Source organism: Scomber scombrus, chromosome 11 (assembly GCF_963691925.1).
Source record: "Scomber scombrus chromosome 11, fScoSco1.1, whole genome shotgun sequence".
Classification (NCBI taxonomy): Eukaryota; Metazoa; Chordata; class Actinopteri; order Scombriformes; family Scombridae; genus Scomber; species Scomber scombrus.
Window position 1 is genome coordinate 27,942,758 of NC_084980.1, and position 21,792 is coordinate 27,964,549.

The 21,792-nt window shown below is 38.4% G+C and overlaps 2 protein-coding genes across 2 annotated transcripts; both read left to right on the forward strand.

Moving 5' to 3' along the window:
- Window positions 1-11,446: 11,446 nt before the first annotated feature.
- Window positions 11,447-13,108, forward strand: LOC133990088 (tripartite motif-containing protein 16-like). The gene has a single exon (XM_062428267.1). It carries the CDS (start codon window positions 11,447-11,449, stop codon window positions 13,106-13,108), a length of 1,662 nt encoding a protein of 553 aa, XP_062284251.1.
- Window positions 13,109-15,506: 2,398 nt separating this feature from the next.
- On the forward strand, window positions 15,507-17,171 carry LOC133990089 (E3 ubiquitin/ISG15 ligase TRIM25-like). Its single transcript, XM_062428268.1, has 2 exons — window positions 15,507-17,031; window positions 17,137-17,171. Exons 1-2 carry the CDS (start codon window positions 15,507-15,509, stop codon window positions 17,169-17,171), a joined length of 1,560 nt encoding a protein of 519 aa, XP_062284252.1.
- Window positions 17,172-21,792: the final 4,621 nt, after the last annotated feature.

The following is a 21,792-nucleotide window of genomic DNA, read 5'->3' on the forward strand; positions in this document are numbered from 1 at the left end:
TATACAATTTACCCAAATTGAGTTATTTAATTATTTGATTTATGAACACACACACACACACACACACACACACACACACACACACACACACACACACACACACACACAAATCATATCTGGTGGTTATTGGTGGAAAAGGAAAGGCTGGTTTTGAGTCACTTGCAAAGTGTCAAGTTTATCACTTTTTGGAGGTTCACAAACATGTTCCTTTGCCCCAAAGGCAGTAGCTCTTCACTTTGTATTTAAGTTCTTTGAGACTTTACAAAGTCAAGAGGTTGTGTTATGTAGCTCAACAAGCTAGCAAACCTATAAACAGAAACACGTTCTCATTAGGGCTGAACAATATATATCGTTATAGTATCTATATCTAGATATGAACGTGCAAGATATTAATATCGCAAACTGCAACGATATGGACAATATCAAATGTGGAGATATAAGGGATATAGGATGAGACGTTATCTCTTTTCATGCGGATTAAATTGTAGTATGCTATGACAGAGTAATTAACTCTCCACCTGTAGGCTATGTATGTATCTGCTGCACGGAGGACTCAGCTCCGCCTAGCTGAGAGAGAGGAGAGAGTAGCAGCTAACGTTAGCCTCTGTTGCAGTTTGCTGTGAATGAGTGAATACAGTGACAGAAAGCCTGTGCATCAGATCAATAAAACGTTATTTTCTGATTGTTTCACAGCAGTTACGTTCAACAGCACAAATAAACTTCCCCACACACCTCCACTCAACCCCGCAGCTCCGCTAGGGCTGCACGATATGAACAAATTATCGTATCTCGATATTGAAGCCAAATATCTCGATATCCATACGATATACAATATGACTATGATTTCACACGTGTTTGAAATTTAAAGTGTGGCATTAAGCCTTCTTTTTAAATATTTATTTACACGAGAAAAACTCAGATAAAAAGGTGTTTTATTCTGCCAAGCAGTCACACAGCCTCACTTTGCAACACTGGACACTTGTTGTGCATTATGCTACCTTGGATGATCCAACTGTACTTTTCAGTTTGGGATTAGCAATAAGGAGATAGTTGTGTAAAAGAGCTTTAAAGACATAATTACATAGGTTATAAAATAAAAACAGGAGGCTCCGCTGCTTGAACAGGACGGCCACACATGTATTACTCTTAACTTTTCTGATAACAAGTCAATCGCTGTCCATCCACATACACTCACTTCCTCCTACTGTTCTTTCATCAGCTTATTTCTTGTGAATTTGAAGGAATAGAAAGGAAGAGAGTAGATGTGGATTTTTGTTTGTTTAAATATGAAAGGCATGACAGCATACCAATAGCCTAATAAAAAATAAAAGCCATCCTTACCTTTATGCAGGTAAGGTGAACCAGCATCCTCCATATCAGCAAAACTCACGTTAGCTGCAACCTTAGCGGGTAAATATGTGTCCAGGTGTTTGGTGGTCGGACTCTCACACTCAGCAGCATTTAGGCGGGTGACAAAGCTTGTGTCGTCCGAAGTGCTATTGGTAGCTGTTGCTAGCAGGTGCTGAATCTAAAGCCATAATTAGCCAGCCTTGCAAATCCCTTTGGAAGTCTTTTTTGGCGGCGGCATGGTGGCCAATCTGCAGCTAAAATCCATAGAAATAAAGTATATTTTGAGGATGGCGGGAGGATACGGATCACTTGCTTCCAGTGCCTCAGTTTAAAAGAGCGTTCAGAGCAGTTAATATCATTAAAATGTATTCTACAGCGCCTCACAGTGGCTTGAGGAGGAAGTGCAGTCATTTTCACTGTCACGAGAGTTATGATGCGTAGTTCTGCTGGAAAAATGTTTCTTTTTGCCTATTTGTCTCGTTTATGTAAATAACAGTCATTGTACTGAAAACTCTACTTGTGATTAAATTAATGTTTGGCGATAATGTTTTAGTGACCCCCACAGATGTGTGATTTTACTGCATTTAGTCAATTGGCTCCCACGCAACTCGAGCCCTGATTTTACCTGTTAATGACTCAAAAAACAAACAAACATTTAAATTAGCTTGAAAAATGTCATTAAAATTGTTCTTAACCTATATTTCTACAGGGAGGGCCCATTAAGAGCATGCTGTCTTAGTCAAGGCCGCCATGAATACACAACATACAGAAGATAAAACAATATTTACAGTATGCAAAAAAAGTAACAAACAACAAAATATGCAGCAGACAGACAAAAATTCAAAGACATTCAACCAAAGACATCAACATCGTTCATATAAAATCACACTGTAATCACACTATACCAAATCTGCAAAAAGATTTGAAGAGATGTTTGAAATGAATGTAATGGATCAGCTTCCATTCTAGAAACCTTTTGCAAATTGTTCCACTCGTGTAGAGCGAAATATTTAAAAGTCAGTTTTCCAACCTCAGTACTAACCTGTAGATAAACAGAATACAAATCTTTCTCACTGCCAATGATTGCCACCATATAATATAAAAAGATGTGCTCTAAAGATGTCTCCAGTTATGAATCTAACACCTGAATGATAAACAAGTTATATTTATAGAAAAGAATGACAGTTTTGCTTTTAGTGATTTTCAGCTTATCATCAATCAAGAAACCAAGTAAGACGATACTCTTTCAATTAGTGTCCCATCCACAGGGTTAATATTTACTTTATGTAAGTTAATGCATCTAAAATCCCATATTGTGTATAAAAACTGTTAACACCTCTACAGTAAGTACAGTAGGTCAAAGTTGAAGCAAGAAGTTGGTGATGGATGTTTACAATGAACAGTTTTTGGTGATAATTTTACTGTTAACCTTTGTTTCCTCTCCCTCCAGTCAGCAACAAATGTCTAGTGTGTGGGCTGAAACACATAGAATCACTGATAGTCTCTTCTAATATCGGAATAATAAACTTTTACTCAGAGTTCTTGCATTGCACTGTTTTTTCCCCTTATGAGATGTTTGTTTTCAGGAGTGGTTGCATTTGTTGACCTCATTTGTTGCACAGTAAATGTTACGTTTTGTACTTATCAGTCAATTATCTAAGTAATAATGCCGAATCTGAAAAAAATAACAATATTATTTAAGTACAAACACACTTTAATTCATCACGAAACCACACATGAATATATGCACCATATATCCATGCAGTAGGATGCAGTAACAGTATGCAGTAATGTGCTCCTTTTAGACACTTATACACACGTATCAAACATTAAAGCTGCGGAAATGTAGGTTAGATCGGAGTTCCTGCTGTTTCTGCAGCAGCAGGAGACAACCTGAGCTTCTCCTTGTGCTTCACTTTTATCTTCTTCTGCTGTTCTCGGTCTGCAGGCTGCAACACAAACTCAATGAGAACAACACTGTCCCCTATGCACAAGATCACATTGAGCGACTTTGCTTTGAGTGACACCATCAACTCAATTCAAGAATCTACATAAAACTTATATAAAACAAAGTAGCTTGAATTGTTCTGTAGTGATGTTGGGACAGAGACACAAAAAGACAACACTCTGCTGGTCCTGATATAAATAATTCATAATAAATAATAATAAATTCCCTTGCATTGGAAATTCACAGATTCAATGAGTCAAGTTTGTTATTTACCAGAGCAGAAAAACAGTAGATTTACATAAAGAGAAGTCAATATTCTAAATCAGGGTAAAACAACTGAGCAGATACTCAACATCAACAGATTCAATTAAAGCAATTCTGAGGAAAGTCAAATATTTAATAGATTTAATAAGCCAGATAGTAAAAAAGTCGATGGACGAAATCAATATCAATATTATAGCAAGTTTCCTGTGAAGGTTATTTTATTTGCTATACAATGTTGGTCACTCAGTACAAACTCATTCTGTGCAGACCGAAATTTACATAACTTGAATGTCTGGGCCAGATCTCCAAATTTGAAAAGACACCAAATCTGTCAAGGCTGAATTTTAGGGAAAAATGATGCACAAGAAATTTAGAATATTTCCATTTCTTACAGAACTAAAAACATGGATTTGAGCCTGAACATTTCAGTCATGTAGCATCAATGACGCGTTAGAACAAGCTGATGCAGATTATTTGGTGCATGTGATACTGTATGCAGTGTGGAATAAGATGATTTTAACAACCTTAAAGCGTAAACTTTTTAAGGGATGAAAACACAATATATAACAAAGAAACAAGATTTAAAAAATTACAAATTTGAATGAATAACCATTTCTAACAGTTGCTTGATTCCACACCTTCTGATCTCATTTGAACTTTTCACTCTCATATATTTTGCATCATAATACCGCATTTTGCATAATCTTCCCACTCCACCTTTACTTCTAATTAACAGCAGTTGTTTAATCCCTGCCAATCAAATTCCTCAAACTAACAATCTGACTGCGTAAAGACCCAGATCCCCCCCCCTTTACACCCCCTTCCTCATTTTATTGTCGCCCCCTCTCTTGGTTTGCAGGTTTCCAGTGACTGAGTCCCTCTTCAGAGGATTAGAGAGATGCTTTACCTCTTTGTTTGTCCTTAGGTGTGAGCTGAAGGTGGCGTAGATCGTGTCAGACTTTTTGGATTCTTTTAGTATTTCACCTTGTTGGGTCCCAAAGCTCCACTGCCGTGCTCTCATATGAATATTCACTGCTTCTTGTCACGTGTCTCGCACATCTTGTGCTGTGGCTGTCCTTAAAAGTACATTTTGAGCACAGCAGAATGAAAGGAGGAAGGAACCCCCGTCGATTTGACTTTCCTTTGTAGGATTATTCTAATCAGGGATTTCACTTAAAAAAAAAACAGGTACATGCATGTGCAGGAGTGACTAAAATAAAAAGAAATGTCCTGTAGATTGAAGTTCAGTAATCCATCTGTTTAATGGAGAACACACAAACCAGAATGTTTAGTGTGTGGCCATGATTAAAGTAGCAACATGAAAGTCAGGTGCTGAGAAAACCAGAAAAACACTGCTTTAAAGCACTACTAATCAATACTTTTTTACATACAAAGGATCAAATGACTATGATATTCCACTTTCTGTCAGCTGTGCTCGGCAGGTTGTGTACAGTGAGTTTATCAGAGCTGCTATAAAAACTGAACCATTTACCAACTTGTGTCTTAAAAGCAAAACTATGGCTTAGAGATGGCATTAATTAAAGTGAATTCCTCACTTTCTCCTTACTCTAGCTGCTAATGAGACAGATATTTTCCTCAGGAGTTGGTGGTGATCAAGGCTGCAAATAGTTTGCCAGCTTTGAAACATGCTAAAATATCATTTGGCGTCTTCAGATTCTGCCCCCTAGTGGTCAAAAAGTCAGTTAGAGCCGGTGTAAAGATTGTTGTAAGTTCAAGACCTTTATTTGTCCCCATCAAGTTAAGTTATGTTAAGTGTTCCTTGTGTTTTTATTTAAAGTCTTGTTCAGCGTTTGGTTGTACTAAAAGAGTAAAAGTTGGATGTACAGTTTTTGCAGTAAGTAAATATCTTGTTTTAATGGGTTTAAGCCTATTTTTCGCTAGTGAAAATTAGCATTAGCATACTGTACACAAACTGTAATCTACTGTGTTTACCAAGCTACCAGTTAGCAGCTGGCATTAGGGTTAGCTCCATCATCTCGTCCAATTATGGTCGATTCTACCTCCAGAAATCCAAAATGGCAACACTCAATATGCAAAGTCTTAGCTTCAAGGTAATCATCCCGGTAGCTACATCCATTATTTCTTACAGTTTATGGCCCAAACCTAACCAGACATTAACCAGAGTGTTGTCACTTCTTTAACCTTTGTGTCGTCCCGCCGGGTCAAATTGACCCTGTCTGTTTTGACTGTTCCTTCTTTCCTTCCTCCCTCCCTCCTTCTTTCCTTCCCTCCTTCCTTCATTCGTTCCTTCCTTTGTTCCTTCCTTCCTCCCTTCCTTCCTCCCTTCCTTCTTTCCTCCCTCCCTCCTTCTCTCTTTCTTTCCTCCCCATTACCTTCCTTCTTTCCTTTCTTTCCTCCCTTCCTTCCATCCTTCCTTCCTCCCTCCCTTCCTTCATTTTTCCTCCCTCCTTTTCTTCCTTCTTCCTCCCTTCTTTCCTTGACTCGAGGACAGCAGGAGGGTTAAACATCATAATTTATAAACAGCGATGTGTAACAGTTTTGGAAAGCACACACAAACGATGATGTTCTGCCAACAGGGGCACCAGATTAGAAAACACTTTAGTTTGGACGGTTTATTGGAATATTTAGTCCAGAATAACTGTCCCAACTATTTTTCATGTCATGGTGACTTAAAAAGAATAGTTTGACATTTTGGGAGTTGTGCTCAATTGCTGTCTTGCTGAGAATAAGATGAGAAGAACCGAAGCGTAAAGCAGCATATAGACTCAGCAGCCGGTCTCACCATGAGACAACGTGTCATTTTTACTTTTACATTTGTGCACAGATTGAACAGATATAGAGAGATGTTTTCCTAATCACAAAGCTTCATATTCAGTGTATAAGCATGAAAGTGGCATCAATTTTCTTATCAACAAATACATGCTTTTCCCAAATTTGGGAATAATGCTTGAAAGTAAGATTTTAAGCAAAACTTTTGTTTTCAAGATAAAAACAAGGCCATGTCTACATTTTGAATTAGGTCTCAACGACTTGTAATAAGTAGATGTCCTGCTTTGTAAGTAATTTCAGTATATTTTTATTGATGCGTCACAGCTTCATCAGAAGTTTCAGTTGCTCTAATTAGTCGCCACACTCCTCAACACACAACAAAAGTTTTACCCTGAAGGCTCGAAAAGACCAGAGGCGTACTGAGGAATGTGGTTTCTACACTGTTTTATCCTTACAGCCATCCATTCATTTAAAAAAACTTTAAAAAAAATCTTAGTTTATTTGTTTTAACTTTGCTAACTTTTTAGTTTCAAGGCTCCTTGGAACACTGTGAAATGAATAAATAACGCAAAACGCAGAATTAAATCCAAACAGATAAAGGACTGCTTCTCTAAAATTAGGAATAATATTATGGGAGTCATGAGAGAATATATACACCTGCTTCAGAGATGTATCTGCAGAGGTGGAAAAGAAATATGCTTTCTCATGTGTGCATCCATGTGATTGTAACAAAATGTTACGGCAAAAAAAAAATATATATATATATATATATAACATAACAACGCATCTGCTCCTGCTGGCTCCAGAAATCCAAACTGTTAAGGTGAGATAATAGATGTGAGACTTTAAAGCATCACACAGACACAACAGAAAGGGCTATTACTGCGTCTGATGAAAAACAGATAAATTGTACTGTATTTCAGCCTGTGGCTAAGATCCCACCGGGCAGGGAGAATGAAGCGCTCTCCAAAATGAGCTCCACATCCCGGCAAATAGGACACAGCAGCTTCCCTGTGTGCTCCCGAGGCCAAACATTAAACTGTACATTAGATCCATCTCACTGTTCCTCTGTAAAGAGCTGGTGCAGCAGCCTGCAGGCACGCTTTCTCCAGCCTCTTCAGTCAGGTTTGGTGGTGAGGAGGATTTGGCTGCATGTAATGGATAAATGAAGGCGTATTGTTGTGTCATCGAGAAATTTGTGTCAAACTGCAGAATTAACATATTTATGATTTTTCTCGTCTTCATCTTCTTCGGAAATGTTGAAAACAGCAAAGATAGGAAGTGTGGACTTTGATGTATAATTTCCTGTTTTAATTGAATTCAAGTTAAAGGTAGTATGTGGAGTTTGTGATTATTGGATGTTTAAAAAAAATCTGATTTGTAGAAAATTTGCACAATATTTCTGTCTGAGTATGTTTTGTACTACCACTGGGGGGCGCCAAAGTTAGACATTTTCAAATTTTACAGATACTGTCTAATTTAAAGACACTGTTTTAGTCAGCAGTTACAACTTCTCCCATGAAAGCATAGTATATATTTCTACAATGTGCAGTTTATCTGTTTATACAGTAGTCTCAAGTTATGATGCCCACAGAAGGAGTTATAGTTATCGACAAATATATTAATAAACACTTCTATCTATATGTTATAAGTCATACTGAATGTCCGTGTTGCTTATAAATGTTAATATTGGGACTTATGGAGTTACAGTTGCCGACCATAACAAACACTCAGGGTTCAGCTATTGTTTTGCTTTCCAAAAAAAACACAAAATGAGTAATTTCCTTGTTGCCACACTGTCAACTCCTATTGGTTGGTTGGGTTTGGATCTGAGGGAGGGGTGGCATGAACCTCCGATGCATTTTGTGTAAAGGTTTGTCTGTCTTTTCTTTTTATTATTATTATTATTATGTATGTGCTTAAAATCAGGGCTAGAAAGAGTACTTGAAGTTACTTGAAAGAGGACGTATTCTGCACATTTCGAGGTCTATATATTTATATTCTAGGGTTCTACTGTGTGAAAAGTGCTTCACAATTAAATAAATAAAACTTAAAATATATGAGTGAACAATGTGAACAGTCCAAATTCAAATGGATGGGAAAGCAGAGGTGACCCATCTTAGCAAATTAAGCCTTCACAGCAGATTGTAGCCCTGGCGTTTGACTTGCAGGCAGCATTTTTATGTATGTTAGCCTCAAGTTTTGGAACTTTGACCATGTTGACAATGGAAATCCAGTATCATTACTTATCATGATGTCATACAATCACATGAGGCATGTTCTGTCCCCCTTAACCTTTGTGTCGTCCTCCCGGGTCAAATTGACCCCGTCTGTTTTGACTGTTCCTTCTTTCCTTCCTCCTACTCTCTTTCTTTCCTTCCTCTCTCTTTCCTCCCTTCCTTCTTTCCTTCCTCCATCCCCTTTTCTTCCCTCCTTCCTTCCTTCCTTCCTTCCTTCCTTCCTTCCTTCCTTCCTTCCTCCTTTCCTCCCTCCCTCCTCCCTCCCTCCTCCCTCCTTTCCTTCCTTCTTCCTCCCTCCTTTCCTTCCTTCTTCCTCCTTTCCTCCATCCCTCCTTCTCTCTTTCCTTCTTTCCTCTGTCCTTCTTTCCTTCCTTCCTTCCTTCCTCCCTTCCTCTTTTCCTTTCTCCCTCCCTCCTTCCTTCTTTCCTCCCTCCCTTCCTTCGTTCCTTTCCTCCCTTCCTCTCTCCTTTCCTTCCTTCTTCCTTCCTCTTTTCCTTCCTTCTTTCCTCCGTCCTTCCTCCCTTCCTTCCTCCCTCCTTTTCTTCCTTCTTCCTCCCTCCTTTCCTTCCTTCTTCCTCCCTTCCTTCATTGACTCGAGGACAACAGGAGGGTTAAACAAATTTAATTAAAAGAAAAGAAAAAATATTTTTTATATAATGTAATTTAAGGCCAACTAATTACATTGCTTTCATTCTGTTGCTCCCTTCTGACTTTACCTGTCTGCTTCCCTCCTGCTATAAAGTCTGCTTTTATCCACAGTGTTATTATCAGTGTGTGTGTGTGTGTGTGTGTGTGTGTGTGTGTGTGTGTGTGTGTGTGTGTGTGTGTGTGTGTGTGTGTGTGTGTGTGTGTGTGTGTATTTTGTGTGTGTTTTAGCTGTATCGTTTTTGAGAGTGACGTTGAGTGAAGTCAGCCACCCTGGTCACGCTTGAGTGAAGTGGCGGGGAGTTTCATTACACTGTGAAATAACGATCGCACCGTGATTAAGTTGATTAGATTTAATGAATATTTGAAAGGCGAATCAAATTGCTGATTAAATATTTACTGGCGGTTTCTTTTCTGACAGACTGCAAGATCATATCACATCTCCCAAATGACTTGTAGGCTACTGTACCGTACTGGAAAGTCTTCACTGTAAGTCTTAACAGTCAATTTCAATATCATATCACTAAGATCATAACTGTTAATCAGGTTTATCACTTTATCAGTTTTAAATATGTTTATTTTTATGATGATATAGCACAAATATTCTATTAACCTACTTGTGCTGGCCGATGTTGTGTTTCACATATGAAAATTGAATTATCCCTAAAAGTTACTAAGATTGTGAACTTGAATTAATAATAAGCAAATCTATATATTGTACCAGAAAATAGGTTAATGATTTGTCTGGTATCTTCTATTCTAATAGTCCTAAACCTTCACAAACCCGTTAAAGCTGCATTATATGAAACATGGAACAATGGCGACTCCAAGTGGCAACAAGAGGTAACTGCATGAGGTTTATGGGCTTCAGGCTGAAATTATCTAGGTGTAATAATAATCATAATGTCTTTAAATTGGGCACAATGCATATTAAGCTGGTTATTCTGGTGCTTTAAACCAAAGGAATGAAACAGGAGATCTGACACATCGTCTTCTGACACAAACAGTCACAGTAGGAAACGATCTGGATTTCACCATATTTATAATTTAATTTGGGCAAACGTACAGGTGTCAGGTATCAGGGATGGGATGTTTTATTCTCTATAAGGTCCCAGTTTTTGATTTACAGTGATGGAAGAAGTATTCAAATCCTTTAATTAAGTACAATGTAGAAATACTCTATTCTTCTTCTTCTTCTTCTTCTTCTTCTTCTTCTTCTTCTTCTTCTTCTTCTTCTTCTTCTTCTTCTTCTTATTGATAATAACAACAATAATAATGAATATATTAATAATAATGATCATTTTAGAACTTATTTTAAAGTACAATTTGCTAAGAAATACTATACTTTTTACTTAAGGTTTTCTTTAGGGAGATATTTCTTATTGAATCAAGGATCTAAGGATAGATGATGTTGCATGCAAATGTGTGATATAAAATAAAATATACAATATAAAAATATACATACACTATAAAAATTGACATGACTTGACCGTATAAATAACTGATGACTTCCAGTGTCACCCAGACAAACAGAAAGTGGGCAACAGCCTAATATTTTAGAAGAAGTGAAATTTAAAAATATATTACTGTTATAAATATAAATATAACTACAGGAGACCAGCTGTATACGTTTATGAACATTTTAAGACCTAATTATCAGAAAGAAAAACCTCTCAGATGAATCTAAATGTTGACTTTCACTGTAGCTGAAGCTAACTGACTTTTTATAGCTCAGCTCTACAGCTGGAACTGGAAATTAATTTGTTCCCTATCACCTCCTTGCAGCCACTTTGATAAGATATCTTTCAATGAGCAGCTGAGGCGTACAGCGAAGTCGATCAAATTTATTTTAATTACGTCAGAAAGCTGAAAGTCACTCTGCTTCAAACAACACATTTCCAGTTAATGAGGAATATCTGTCTCAATGATAAGTGTTTGATAGTAATCTTGGTTAGGGTTAGGGTTAAAAAAACAACAACTTCTTTTGCTGTAATTTCTTGGTAGCTTGACTCTGTCCTGATGTTACCATGCCCCCCCCCCCCCCCCCCCCCTCCCTGCCCCTTCATAGATCTGACAGGTTATAGAGGGGTGTGACCAGCATTTAGTGGAGTGCAGGAGCTGATAAGCTTCATTTTCTGCAGAGCAATGAGTAAACAAGCTGAAAATGAATCATTTTTGGATTACAACACAAGCTCTGCTGAAAAAGGCTGAAAATATATTGAGTCTTCTGACATTGAGAGGTGAGAAGATGCAGCAAGGAGTTCGGCTAGACCAGGAAACCTTCTCTTGTTCAATCTGTCTGGATCTACTGAAGAATCCAGTGACTCTTCCCTGTGGACACAGCTACTGCATAAGCTGTATTAACAACTTCTGGGATGGAGAGGATGAGAAGGAAATCTACAGCTGTCCTCAGTGCAGACGGACCTTCACACCGAGGCCTGTCCTGATGAAAAACACCATGTTAGCAGATTTAATGGAGGAGCTGAAGAAGACTGGACACCAAGATGCTCCTGCTGATCTCTGCTATGCTGGACCTAAAGACGTGTCCTGTGATGTCTGTACTGGGAGGAAGCTGAAATCATCCAAGTCCTGTCTGAACTGCCTGGCCTCTTACTGTGAGAAACACCTCCAGCCTCATTATGAATCTTCTGCATTTGAAAAACACAAGTTGGTCGACCCCTCCAAGAAGCTCCAGGAGAACATCTGTTCTCATCATGATGAGGTGATGAAGATGTTCTGCCGGACTGATCAGCAGAGTATCTGTTATCTCTGCCCTGTGGATGAACATAAAGGCCACGACACAGTCTCAGCTGCAGCAGAAAGGACTGAGAGGCAGAGAGAGCTCGAGGTGAGTCGACTAAACATCCAACAGAGAATCCAGGACAGAGAGAAAGATGTGAAGCTGCTTCAACAGGAGGTGGAGTCCGTCAGTCACTCTGCTGATAAAGCAGTGGAGGACAGTGAGAAGATCTTCACTGAGCTGATCCGTCTCCTCCAGAAAAGAAGCTCTGATGTGAAGCAGCAGATCAGATCCCAGCAGGAAACTGAAGTGAGTCGAATCAAAGAGCTTCAGGAGAAGCTGCAGCAGGAGATCACTGAGCTGAAGAGGAAAGACGCTGAACTGAATCAGCTCTCACACACAGAGGATCACAACCAGTTTCTACACAATTACCCCTCAGTGTCACAACTCAGTGAACCTACAGACTCATCCAGCATCGATATCCGTCCTCTGAAATACTTTGAGGATGTGACAGCAGCTGTGTCAGAGCTCAGAGATAAACTACAGGACATCCTGAAGGAGGAATGGACAAACATCTCACTGACAGTGACTGAAGTGGACGTTTTACTTCCACAACCAGAGCCCAAGACCAGAGCTGAGTTCTTGAAATATGCTCATGAAATCACTCTGGATCCAAACACAGCACATGTGCGCCTGTTATTATGTGAGAGGAACACAAAAGCAACAGTCATGGGAGAAAAGCAGTACTATTTTAGTGACTCAGACAGATTTACTGGATTTTTTCAAGTCCTGAGTAGAGAAAGTCTAACTGGACGTTGTTACTGGGAGGTGGAGAAGGATCGGGGAGGAGTTTCAGTGGTAGTTGCATACAAAGACAGTGATACTTTAAATGAAAGATTTGGACAAAATAAAAAGTCATGGGCATTAGACTTTTACAAACGTCGTTATGAATTCAGACATGACGATATCTCAACTCCCGTCTCAGGTCCTTGTTCCTCCAGAGTAGGAGTGTACCTGGATCACAGAGCAGGTATTCTGTCCTTCTACAGCGTCTCTGAAACCATGACTCTCCTCCACAGAGTCAGGACCACATTCACTCAGCCTCTCTATGCTGGTGTTTATTTTTATGGTCCGACTGGAAGCACAGTTGAGCTGTGTAAGCTTCATTAGGCAAGAGTTACTGGACAGAAAAGGTGTAAGATAAAGTTTTTTAATATAGGTATTTTTCATTCGGAAGAGTGGTTGACACTGTTTGCTTTACCTGATCAGAATTTTCCAGTTTTCTTTTACTTTTATTGCAAAACATAACAAAAATATATCACTTCTTACATGATGCAGATATTACCCACAAAAGACCTACTAGAGTTTTAACAGCTCAAACTTGATTTAGTCTGAATTTTTATTGTATTAAATAAATTTGATCGGAAAGTTTAAACTGTAAAAATACATCATGTTTTATGAGACATTTGCAGCTAAAACATTAGATATACTTTAATTAACTATTTGCATCTCAGAAACTGAAGTACAGTACTTCAGTTAATGCACTTAAGTACTTTCCATCTGTTTAAAGGCAATGTGTTCACATGTATTATGACATAGTCAAGCTGAAACTTAAAATGTTTAAATTAAATGTTTTTTTTACAATCATTTTGTCAGTGTCTAATCTGTCTAACTTCTAACTTCAATACTACCCAAGCTTCTTATTTTCTATTTCTACATGTGTTAAATACAAAATTTGCAGTGTGTTAAGGAGGAGGATTTTGTTTAAAGGCACAATCCTCCACCGAGCTGACAGCTGAGTAACGACAGTAAAGTAACAAGTAATATAAATTGTTGCTTTTGCTGCTGAGAAATAAGTAAAGTATAAGTAATGTGGCACAATTACTTTTACAGTAGGTTATATGTAATCAGTAATTAATTACAGTTTTCAAGTAACTTTCCCAACACTGATCAGGACCATGCGTCACCTTGGCAGAGTCCAACACCCACTGACAATACACTTGGCTCACTGCTGAGACAGCAAAGACACTTCTTATACAATGACTACATGGCTCACAGAAACGAGACTCACAAGACTAGAGTTAGAGCTAAATCAGGAAGTCACCAACTAGACATAGAAAGGCTCAACTTTACAAATGTCAATGACTCTGGAACAAACTCCAGGGAGGTAGGCAGGTGTGAAAAAGCCCAAAGCCAGCCTCTGTAGACAGCGGTCAGTTCTCTATTGACCCTGCAAGCTAACTCTAAAGGTAGACTGTTTTGAAAAGTTAATAAATACCCATCTTATATGTATTAGAAGCATCATTGAATGAGAGGCAATGAGTGGGTCTCATTTATGAGAACAAATAATATTTATGTCATCACAAAATATAGTGAGGAATATACATCCACTAATATTTGGCATTCTTTACCTTAATGATTGAATATGTCACCTTTTTTTAAATGAGAAAAAAGGAGACGTCTCTTTGTACAGTCTGTAATGTTATTATTGTAAATGTCATGTTATTATTGTAAATGTCATGTTATTATTGTAAATGTCATGTTATTATTGTAAATGGGAATTAAACACACCCTGCCTATGCCAAAACACTCCTCCCCTGGGAATGAAGCACAGCCTGTTAATCTCCCCTTTTCTTCGTACTCCAAAACATAAGCTCAACTTTGGCCGATCTTTGACGGAGCTCTGCCTCTTTCCTCATGTTGATGACATTTTCATACCAATCATAGCTATAAACCTGTTGATCAAGTATGGGTTTCCATAATCGCAGGTTAGAGTGTTTAATATTTGAACTGTGCAGTCCCCAGGTGTTACTGTACTATGTATGGCTCCTTCCTCATTCCTCGTTATTATTAGAATGTTACACTCTACATCACAGCCGCTAGTTTATGTAGCTACTGACCAGTCCTCTCGTGCCCCCTCAGTTTCTTGCCATCTAGCTGGCAATGCTCTGGACCCTGACTTCTTCTTATGAAGGAGGAGGGACCACATGGCCCCACATTTTTCATGCTGAGCTAGAAACACCCCATTGATACAGTCGAATAGACAATGTCTCTATTTAGCTAAAGGGGGCACATCATCTATGTTTGTGGTCAATCAAGGTACACTATACCTATGTATACATCTCCATGGGGAGCAGATCCTTACTTTCTATGTTGCTTATTTTCATTTGATAAAACTCCCAACTTCACTGATGACTAAATATTTGATTTATAATTGATATATTTATTTATATTTGATGACAATGAGTCAGTGCACTGTAATGTTGTCACTGTCTTAACATTATCGAACCACAACTTGAATCTTTCATATCCTCTTCCTGGAATAAAGCAAAGCATATAAACCCCTCCCTGTTTGTTCTGCTGTCACATGCAGCAAAGTACATTTTGTCCAGGTATTTCCTTGTTCCCTCCCCTTCACAGATTTGCATCTTGAGTAGAGGTGGCAAGACATAATCAAAAGCCACATTCACTAAGGATCAGCAAATGAAAAGGCAGAAGGTCAAAATTTGGATCAGAGCACAACCTCTATTGGTTTAGTGAAATAGATATTTCTTGTCAGGGAGGTCAAATGGCGCAGCAAGGTGTTCAACTGTACCAGGACTCAATTAGCTGCTCAATCTGTCTGGATCTACTGAAGAATCCAGTGACTATTCCCTGTGGACACAGCTACTGTATGAGCTGTATTAACACACACTGGGATGAAGAGGATGAGAATGAAATCTACAGCTGCCCTCAGTGCAGACAGACCTTCACACCGAAGCCTGTCCTGATGAAAAACACCATGTTAGCAGATTTAGTGGAGGAGCTGAAGACGACTGGACTCCAAGCTTCTCCTGCTGATCACTGCTATGCTGGACCTGAAGATGTGGCCTGTGATGTCTGCACTGGGAGGAAGCTGAAAGCCTTCAAGTCCTGTCTGGTGTGTCTCGTCTCATATTGTGAAAAACACCTCCAGCCTCATTATGAATCTGCTGCATTTGAAAAACACAAGCTGGTCGAGCCCTCCAAAAAGCTCCAGAAGAACATCTGCTCTCATCATGATGAAGTGATGAAGATGTTCTGTCGTACTGATCAGAAGTTGATCTGTTATCTCTGCCCTGTGGATAAACATAAAGGCCACGACACAGTCTCAGCTGCAGCAGAAAGGACTGAGAAGCAGAGAGAGCTCGAGGTGAGTCGACTAAACTTCCAGCAGAGAATCCAGGACAGAGAGAAAGATGTGAAGCTGCTTCAACAGGAGGTGGAGGCCGTCAGTCTCTCTGCTGATAAAACAGTGGAGGAAAGTGAGAAGATCTTCACTGAGCTGATCCATCTCATCCAGGAAAGAAGCTCTGATGTGAAGCAGCAGATCAGATCCCAGCAGGAAACTGAAGTGAGTCGAGTCAAAGGGCTTCAGGAGAAGCTGCAGCAGGAGATCACTGAGCTGAAGAGGAAAGACGCTGAACTGAAGAAGCTCTCACACACAGAGGATCACACCCAGTTTCTACAAAATTACCCCTCAGTATCAAAACTATCTGAATCTAAAGACACATCCAGCATCAATATCCGTCCTCTGAGATACTTTGAGGATGTGACAGCAGCTGTGTCAGAGCTCAGAGATAAACTACAGGACATCCTGAAGGAGGAATGGACAAACAACTCACTGACAGTGACTGAAGTGGACGTTTTACTGCCACAACCAGAGCCCAAGACCAGAGCTGAGTTATTAAAATTTGCAAGTGAAATCACTCTGGATCAAAACACAGCACATGCACGTCTTTTATTAGAGGAGGAGTACACAATGGCAACACTCTTGAGAGAAGATTTGGATTATTCTAGTGACTCAGACAGATTCACTGGATCTTTTCAGGTCCTGAGTGAAGAGAGTCTGACTGGACGTTGTTACTGGGAGGTGGAGAAAGGTGTGGGAGGAGTTTCAGTGGTAGTTGCATACAAAGACAGTGACACTTTCGATGAAAGATTTGGAACAAATGACAGTTCATGGGCATTAGACTTTTACAAATGTCGTTATGAATTCAGACATGATGATATCTCAACTCCTGTCTCAGGTCCTAATTCCTCCAAAGTAGGAGTGTACCTGAATCACAGAGCAGGTATTCTGTCCTTCTACAGCGTCTCCGAAACCATGACTCTCCTCCACAGAATCAGGACCACATTCACTCAGCCTCTCTATGCTGGTTTTCATCTTCATGGTCCAGTTGGAAACACAGTTGAGCTGTGTGAGCTTGATTAGACAAGAGTTACTGGACAGAAAATGTGTAAGATTCATTATTTTTTTATTTCTAATTGCAAGAATGGTTAAATTAAATGTTTAAAAAAATGAAATGTCTATAATCACCTCACTTTTATCTTTAACACTACCCAGCTCCCGGTGTGCAGGTATAAACTTCTCCACTAGTGGTCGCTCTTTACAAATGTATCCTTGTGCTCTTTTCTGTCAATTATAGTATTGTACACTATATGGTAAAACGTGTGGATGCTGTTCAACAAACTTGTTTTGTCTAGAATGAGAGAACATCCCAGCAACCAGGTTATAAAATCTGCTGGAAAGCCTGAAACTTTCTAGAAACCTGAAGATTGGAGGTTGTTTTAAAAATGTTTTAGCAAAATAGATGTAAATACGGTTATTAAATATATATACTATATCTTTTAATTCATACATTTTGCTTTGTGACATTTTAAACTGTCAAAGAAATTGAAAACAAAATCTAAATGTGTACATTGTCACTGATATGTTATCCTACACATAATCTTATTGTCTCATCTGCTAATGAAGTAATAGATTTGTTTGAGTTTATGTTTTGTGTAATTGATCAATGTTTGATGAATGAATTGAATAACACCGGCTTTATACACATATTATGCTTATAATATTGATTGTTATTCTGGCATTTCTTGATGTTGGGATACTTATGATGGTCTGAATATATTAGACTTTTTCAAACTGTGTAGAGTAAATGTTATGTATGTATTTACACTTGCATCAAAATATCTAGAAGCCACTGATAGTTATAACTTAAGTGTGTTAAGACAAACAAGCTTTGCTGAATTATCTTTCTAACAGAAATATGTGTCAATGAAAGTCTCCTAGTCTTGTTAACAGTCAGAAGGATATAATCCTATGTTAACTCAGACAACAATATATAGTAATTTAGAATGTTTCATTGGCACTACACATGCCCCATAACATCAGATTAGATTCTAAACCCTAAAATTATAGAAAAAGGCTCTTTATTACCTTATTTTGAGGTCTGCCATCTTACCATCCTTTATATGCTTGCTATACATATTTTTATTGCTATATTGCTGTATTTTCCCTTAACCTACAAACTGATGACACCAAATGACTAATCATTGATTAAGTGCATTGAACAAATCAGTGTTCATGTGATGGTCCAGCTCCTAAATACATCTCAGACCTGCTTACTGCTTACAAACCCCCCAGAGGCTTCAGGTCATCAGACACATGTCTCCTAACTGTACCCATGATCTGGTGAAGGTGCATTCAGTTATTATGGGCCTACTTTCTGGCAAACTGCCAGATGATATAAGATGTACCTCAACTGTGTCGTCTTTTAAAAAGCAAGCTTAAGATCTACAGTGCCTGTTCTCTAAGGACTATGGTTAGCTAGTGCCTGTGTCTCTCTGTCTCTCTTTGGGTATGAGTGAGTATGTTTGTATAGTTGGGTGGACAGTGAATTAATTATTGTTATAAATTTATGTTTCTTGTTTTTTGTATGTATTTACATATGTATTCATGATTTAATTTTGTTCATATTTGTTGTGTGTGAAGCACATCGAGCTGACATTGTATGAGATCTACTGTATGAATAAAATTGATTTGAAAAACATGACAAGAATTAAAAGACTCTTTTACTTTTAGTAGGCTCACCTGTCTGTGCTCTAACACACACTATCGTAATTATCGTACTTTAAGGCTGCTGTAGTTTCCAGATTTTTACACTGGCATAATGTGTGTTAAAATACCACTGCCCAACTCTTTATTGTACAGGTCCTTTAATTTGATATACATTTCTAGAAAATATTCTGGGTATTTTGCAGGTATTTAATGATTATTTCTAGGCTGGTGCAATTATGAGAGAAAAAAAAAACTGTGTTAAGTTGGTTTAGTTGGTAAATACGAACTCATTACATCTGGGTTCATACGTAGTTGTTAATTTGCGAAAATTTGACTGGTTGTCAGGTGAAATGGTATGTCTGCAAAAATATTCTAAATAAAGGTTTAAAAGCAGAAACAGTATCAGCAAATGTAATATTAACTGGAAGACTGTTCCAAAGCCGATGTGCCAGTACAATAAAAGCTCGATCACACCTTGACCTTAATGTGGACTCTGGAACAAAAGGGGTTAGGCTGTGAAATCCACAAATTCAGTGCTATGAAGCAGGGGGCTTCAGTAGAGAGGTTGTGCTGTTTGAGGTGCCGGTGAAAGACTATGAAATATAATCCAGGGAGTTGAGTTGGAGCTGCAGATGAATGCATTTAAGGACTTGTCAGAAGCCAAAACACCACACAGCAGTTTTTAAAACTCAGACAGGATTTTACAACTGTGAAAAGTTACCACAGTGGCAACTGTTTAATCTTTCCTGGTGATGATCAAAGGTAAAAGGTTGAATACGAAGGTCACGTTACAAATGGATCCACTAGGTATGTATGATTGCCATAGACTATAATAAATATACTTAGTCAGCACAAACCACATTACCCACTGGTTTGTGGTTTGTGGTTTAGTGATTTGATGGTCACCATCTTGGATTTGAACATTGCCATCTTTGATTTTTGGATCCAGAAATGACCATTTGGACAAGAGGGTGGAGCTGACCCTAGCACCAGCTGCTAGATTTCTTAGCATAATGTGTTTGCGGTCCATGGTTAACTGTGATTATTGTAATGCAACATTTGCAAAGAAAAAATAGGCCTAAAATCATTAACTTACTAGAAAAACTGAAAAGATAACTCGTTAGAGGGTCTTTTAGTACAGCCAAATGCTGAACAAGACTTTTTTTAGACATTCAAAATTATACAATTAGCCTAATATTCATAAACTGAATGGTGGCAGCTATGCTACAGCAACTTACTCTGTGAATCTGGGGTAACGCCATGGTTATGTTAATTGTCTCTGTGGTAGGTAACCACGCCCTAATTGTCTCTTTTACTCTAAATGGGAACTTAATTTACAAAATGAACATCATGCTGAATTTAAAGATTTGAAACTAATGATTGAGAGCATTAACTCATTAGGAAACTGTTTTACCAATGTAATAAATCAAGTGAGATGTAGGTCATTTTCACATAGACTTCCATATAACCAGACATTGTTTGAAGAAAGTCGCCCCCTGCTGGCCATTAGAAAGAATGCAGGTATAAAGCACTTATGCATTGGCTTCACTTTTTTGACTTTTTGCTAAGCAGTATGCGGAATGTATGAATAGGAGGGCTGCCCTTTTCACGCATTGCCGCATTTGGTGTGAACCCGGCCTTACACACAGACTCCCTTTCTGGTGATAGTAGGCCTACTGCATGTATTTTGAAGACAATCTCCTATGTTCCGGTGTAGTTCCCGGTGGCTTGACGCAGCTCCCGTGAAGATGTTTTTGTATGGGAGATTTTTCACGTTTTGTCCGGTTATAACCGCCTCTTCTCTCCGGGCCTGAGGTGTAACTGGGACATGAAGGTTTAAAAAACGCCGCATGGTCGCTTCAGACTGCCAGGTTAGTAAAGCGTTGTGTCGGCATTAATAATAATGTTGTTTTATTCATCGGTGGTGATGACCGTAAACGCTACCTCTGCGGCCCATCTCAAAGTGTAACCCCAAACTGGATGTGTTGCTGCGTTTTGTCGTGCCATGAAAGCCAAACTCATTTAAAAAACCGGCAAATTTACATATATTTTTTAGACCTATTAGACGTTGTTGATCATAAAAAAAAAATATTTTGATGTTTGTCTTCCAGTTAAATCTGTACATATTATTTAGTCAGTTGCTGTCCGCTCACTTGTTTTACCTACCCAGTAATTATGTGGGTTAGATCCAAGTCTTCAATTAATTTGCTTAGTTAATTGATTGTTAAGTGAATATTATGCAGGCCGAATTGATCAGTAGACCGCACCGATTGAGGCTCGTATAGAAGTTGACAAAAAGTGTAGGTTACATAAATCTACAAGGAAAATAAGTTAAATTGACTAGATAATGAACGGGGTTTGGTGAGACCTTCCCCACACCGTTAGCGATTATTAGTCACTGGTGCTCCCAGTTTAAATGCATATAAGGAATATTTTGCAACAAATATTGGTTAAATCAGATATTGGATAGAGATTTTATTTAATAGTCTTGACCATATACTAACTTTTCACGTTTTAGGCAATTTTTACAGGGTTTTGTTACATCAGGATCAGATTTATTTGTCACACATACAAGAAATCTGACTTGTGACTCTCAATATACACATACTACAACCTTCATGAAGATACACAAGGACAATACGAATAATAGATGCAATAGATAGAACAATAGATGCCCCACACTACATACTACAAATTAAATTAGGGTGTACAGTCTAGTCCTGCTCTATGTAAAAAGTGTCTTGGTAACCTCTGTTATGACTTGACGCTATATAAATTAAATGAATTTGAATTCAGTATATCAATAATTATTATAAATCATAATTAGCACAAGGGAACATTTTGGGACAATTGCAAGCGGTAACTAAAGGAGTACACACACATAGAGGAAAAAACTATGAAATACATAAAAACAAGTGGGCAACAACTTACAGTTTCTATATACAGGTGAAACTTTCTGTAAACTGTAAGCAAGGACACAAACAGTGCAGATGTG

Bases quoted from the DNA above. Each gene is read 5' to 3' on its own strand.
- LOC133990088 (XM_062428267.1), top strand. From the start codon at position 11,447: ATGCAGCAAGGAGTTCGGCTAGACCAGGAAACCTTCTCTTGTTCAATC.
- LOC133990089 (XM_062428268.1), top strand. From the start codon at position 15,507: ATGGCGCAGCAAGGTGTTCAACTGTACCAGGACTCAATTAGCTGCTCA. The intron at 17,032-17,136 runs GTATTCTGTCCT...TTCATGGTCCAG, and splicing joins GTACCTGAATCACAGAGCAG to TTGGAAACACAGTTGAGCTG.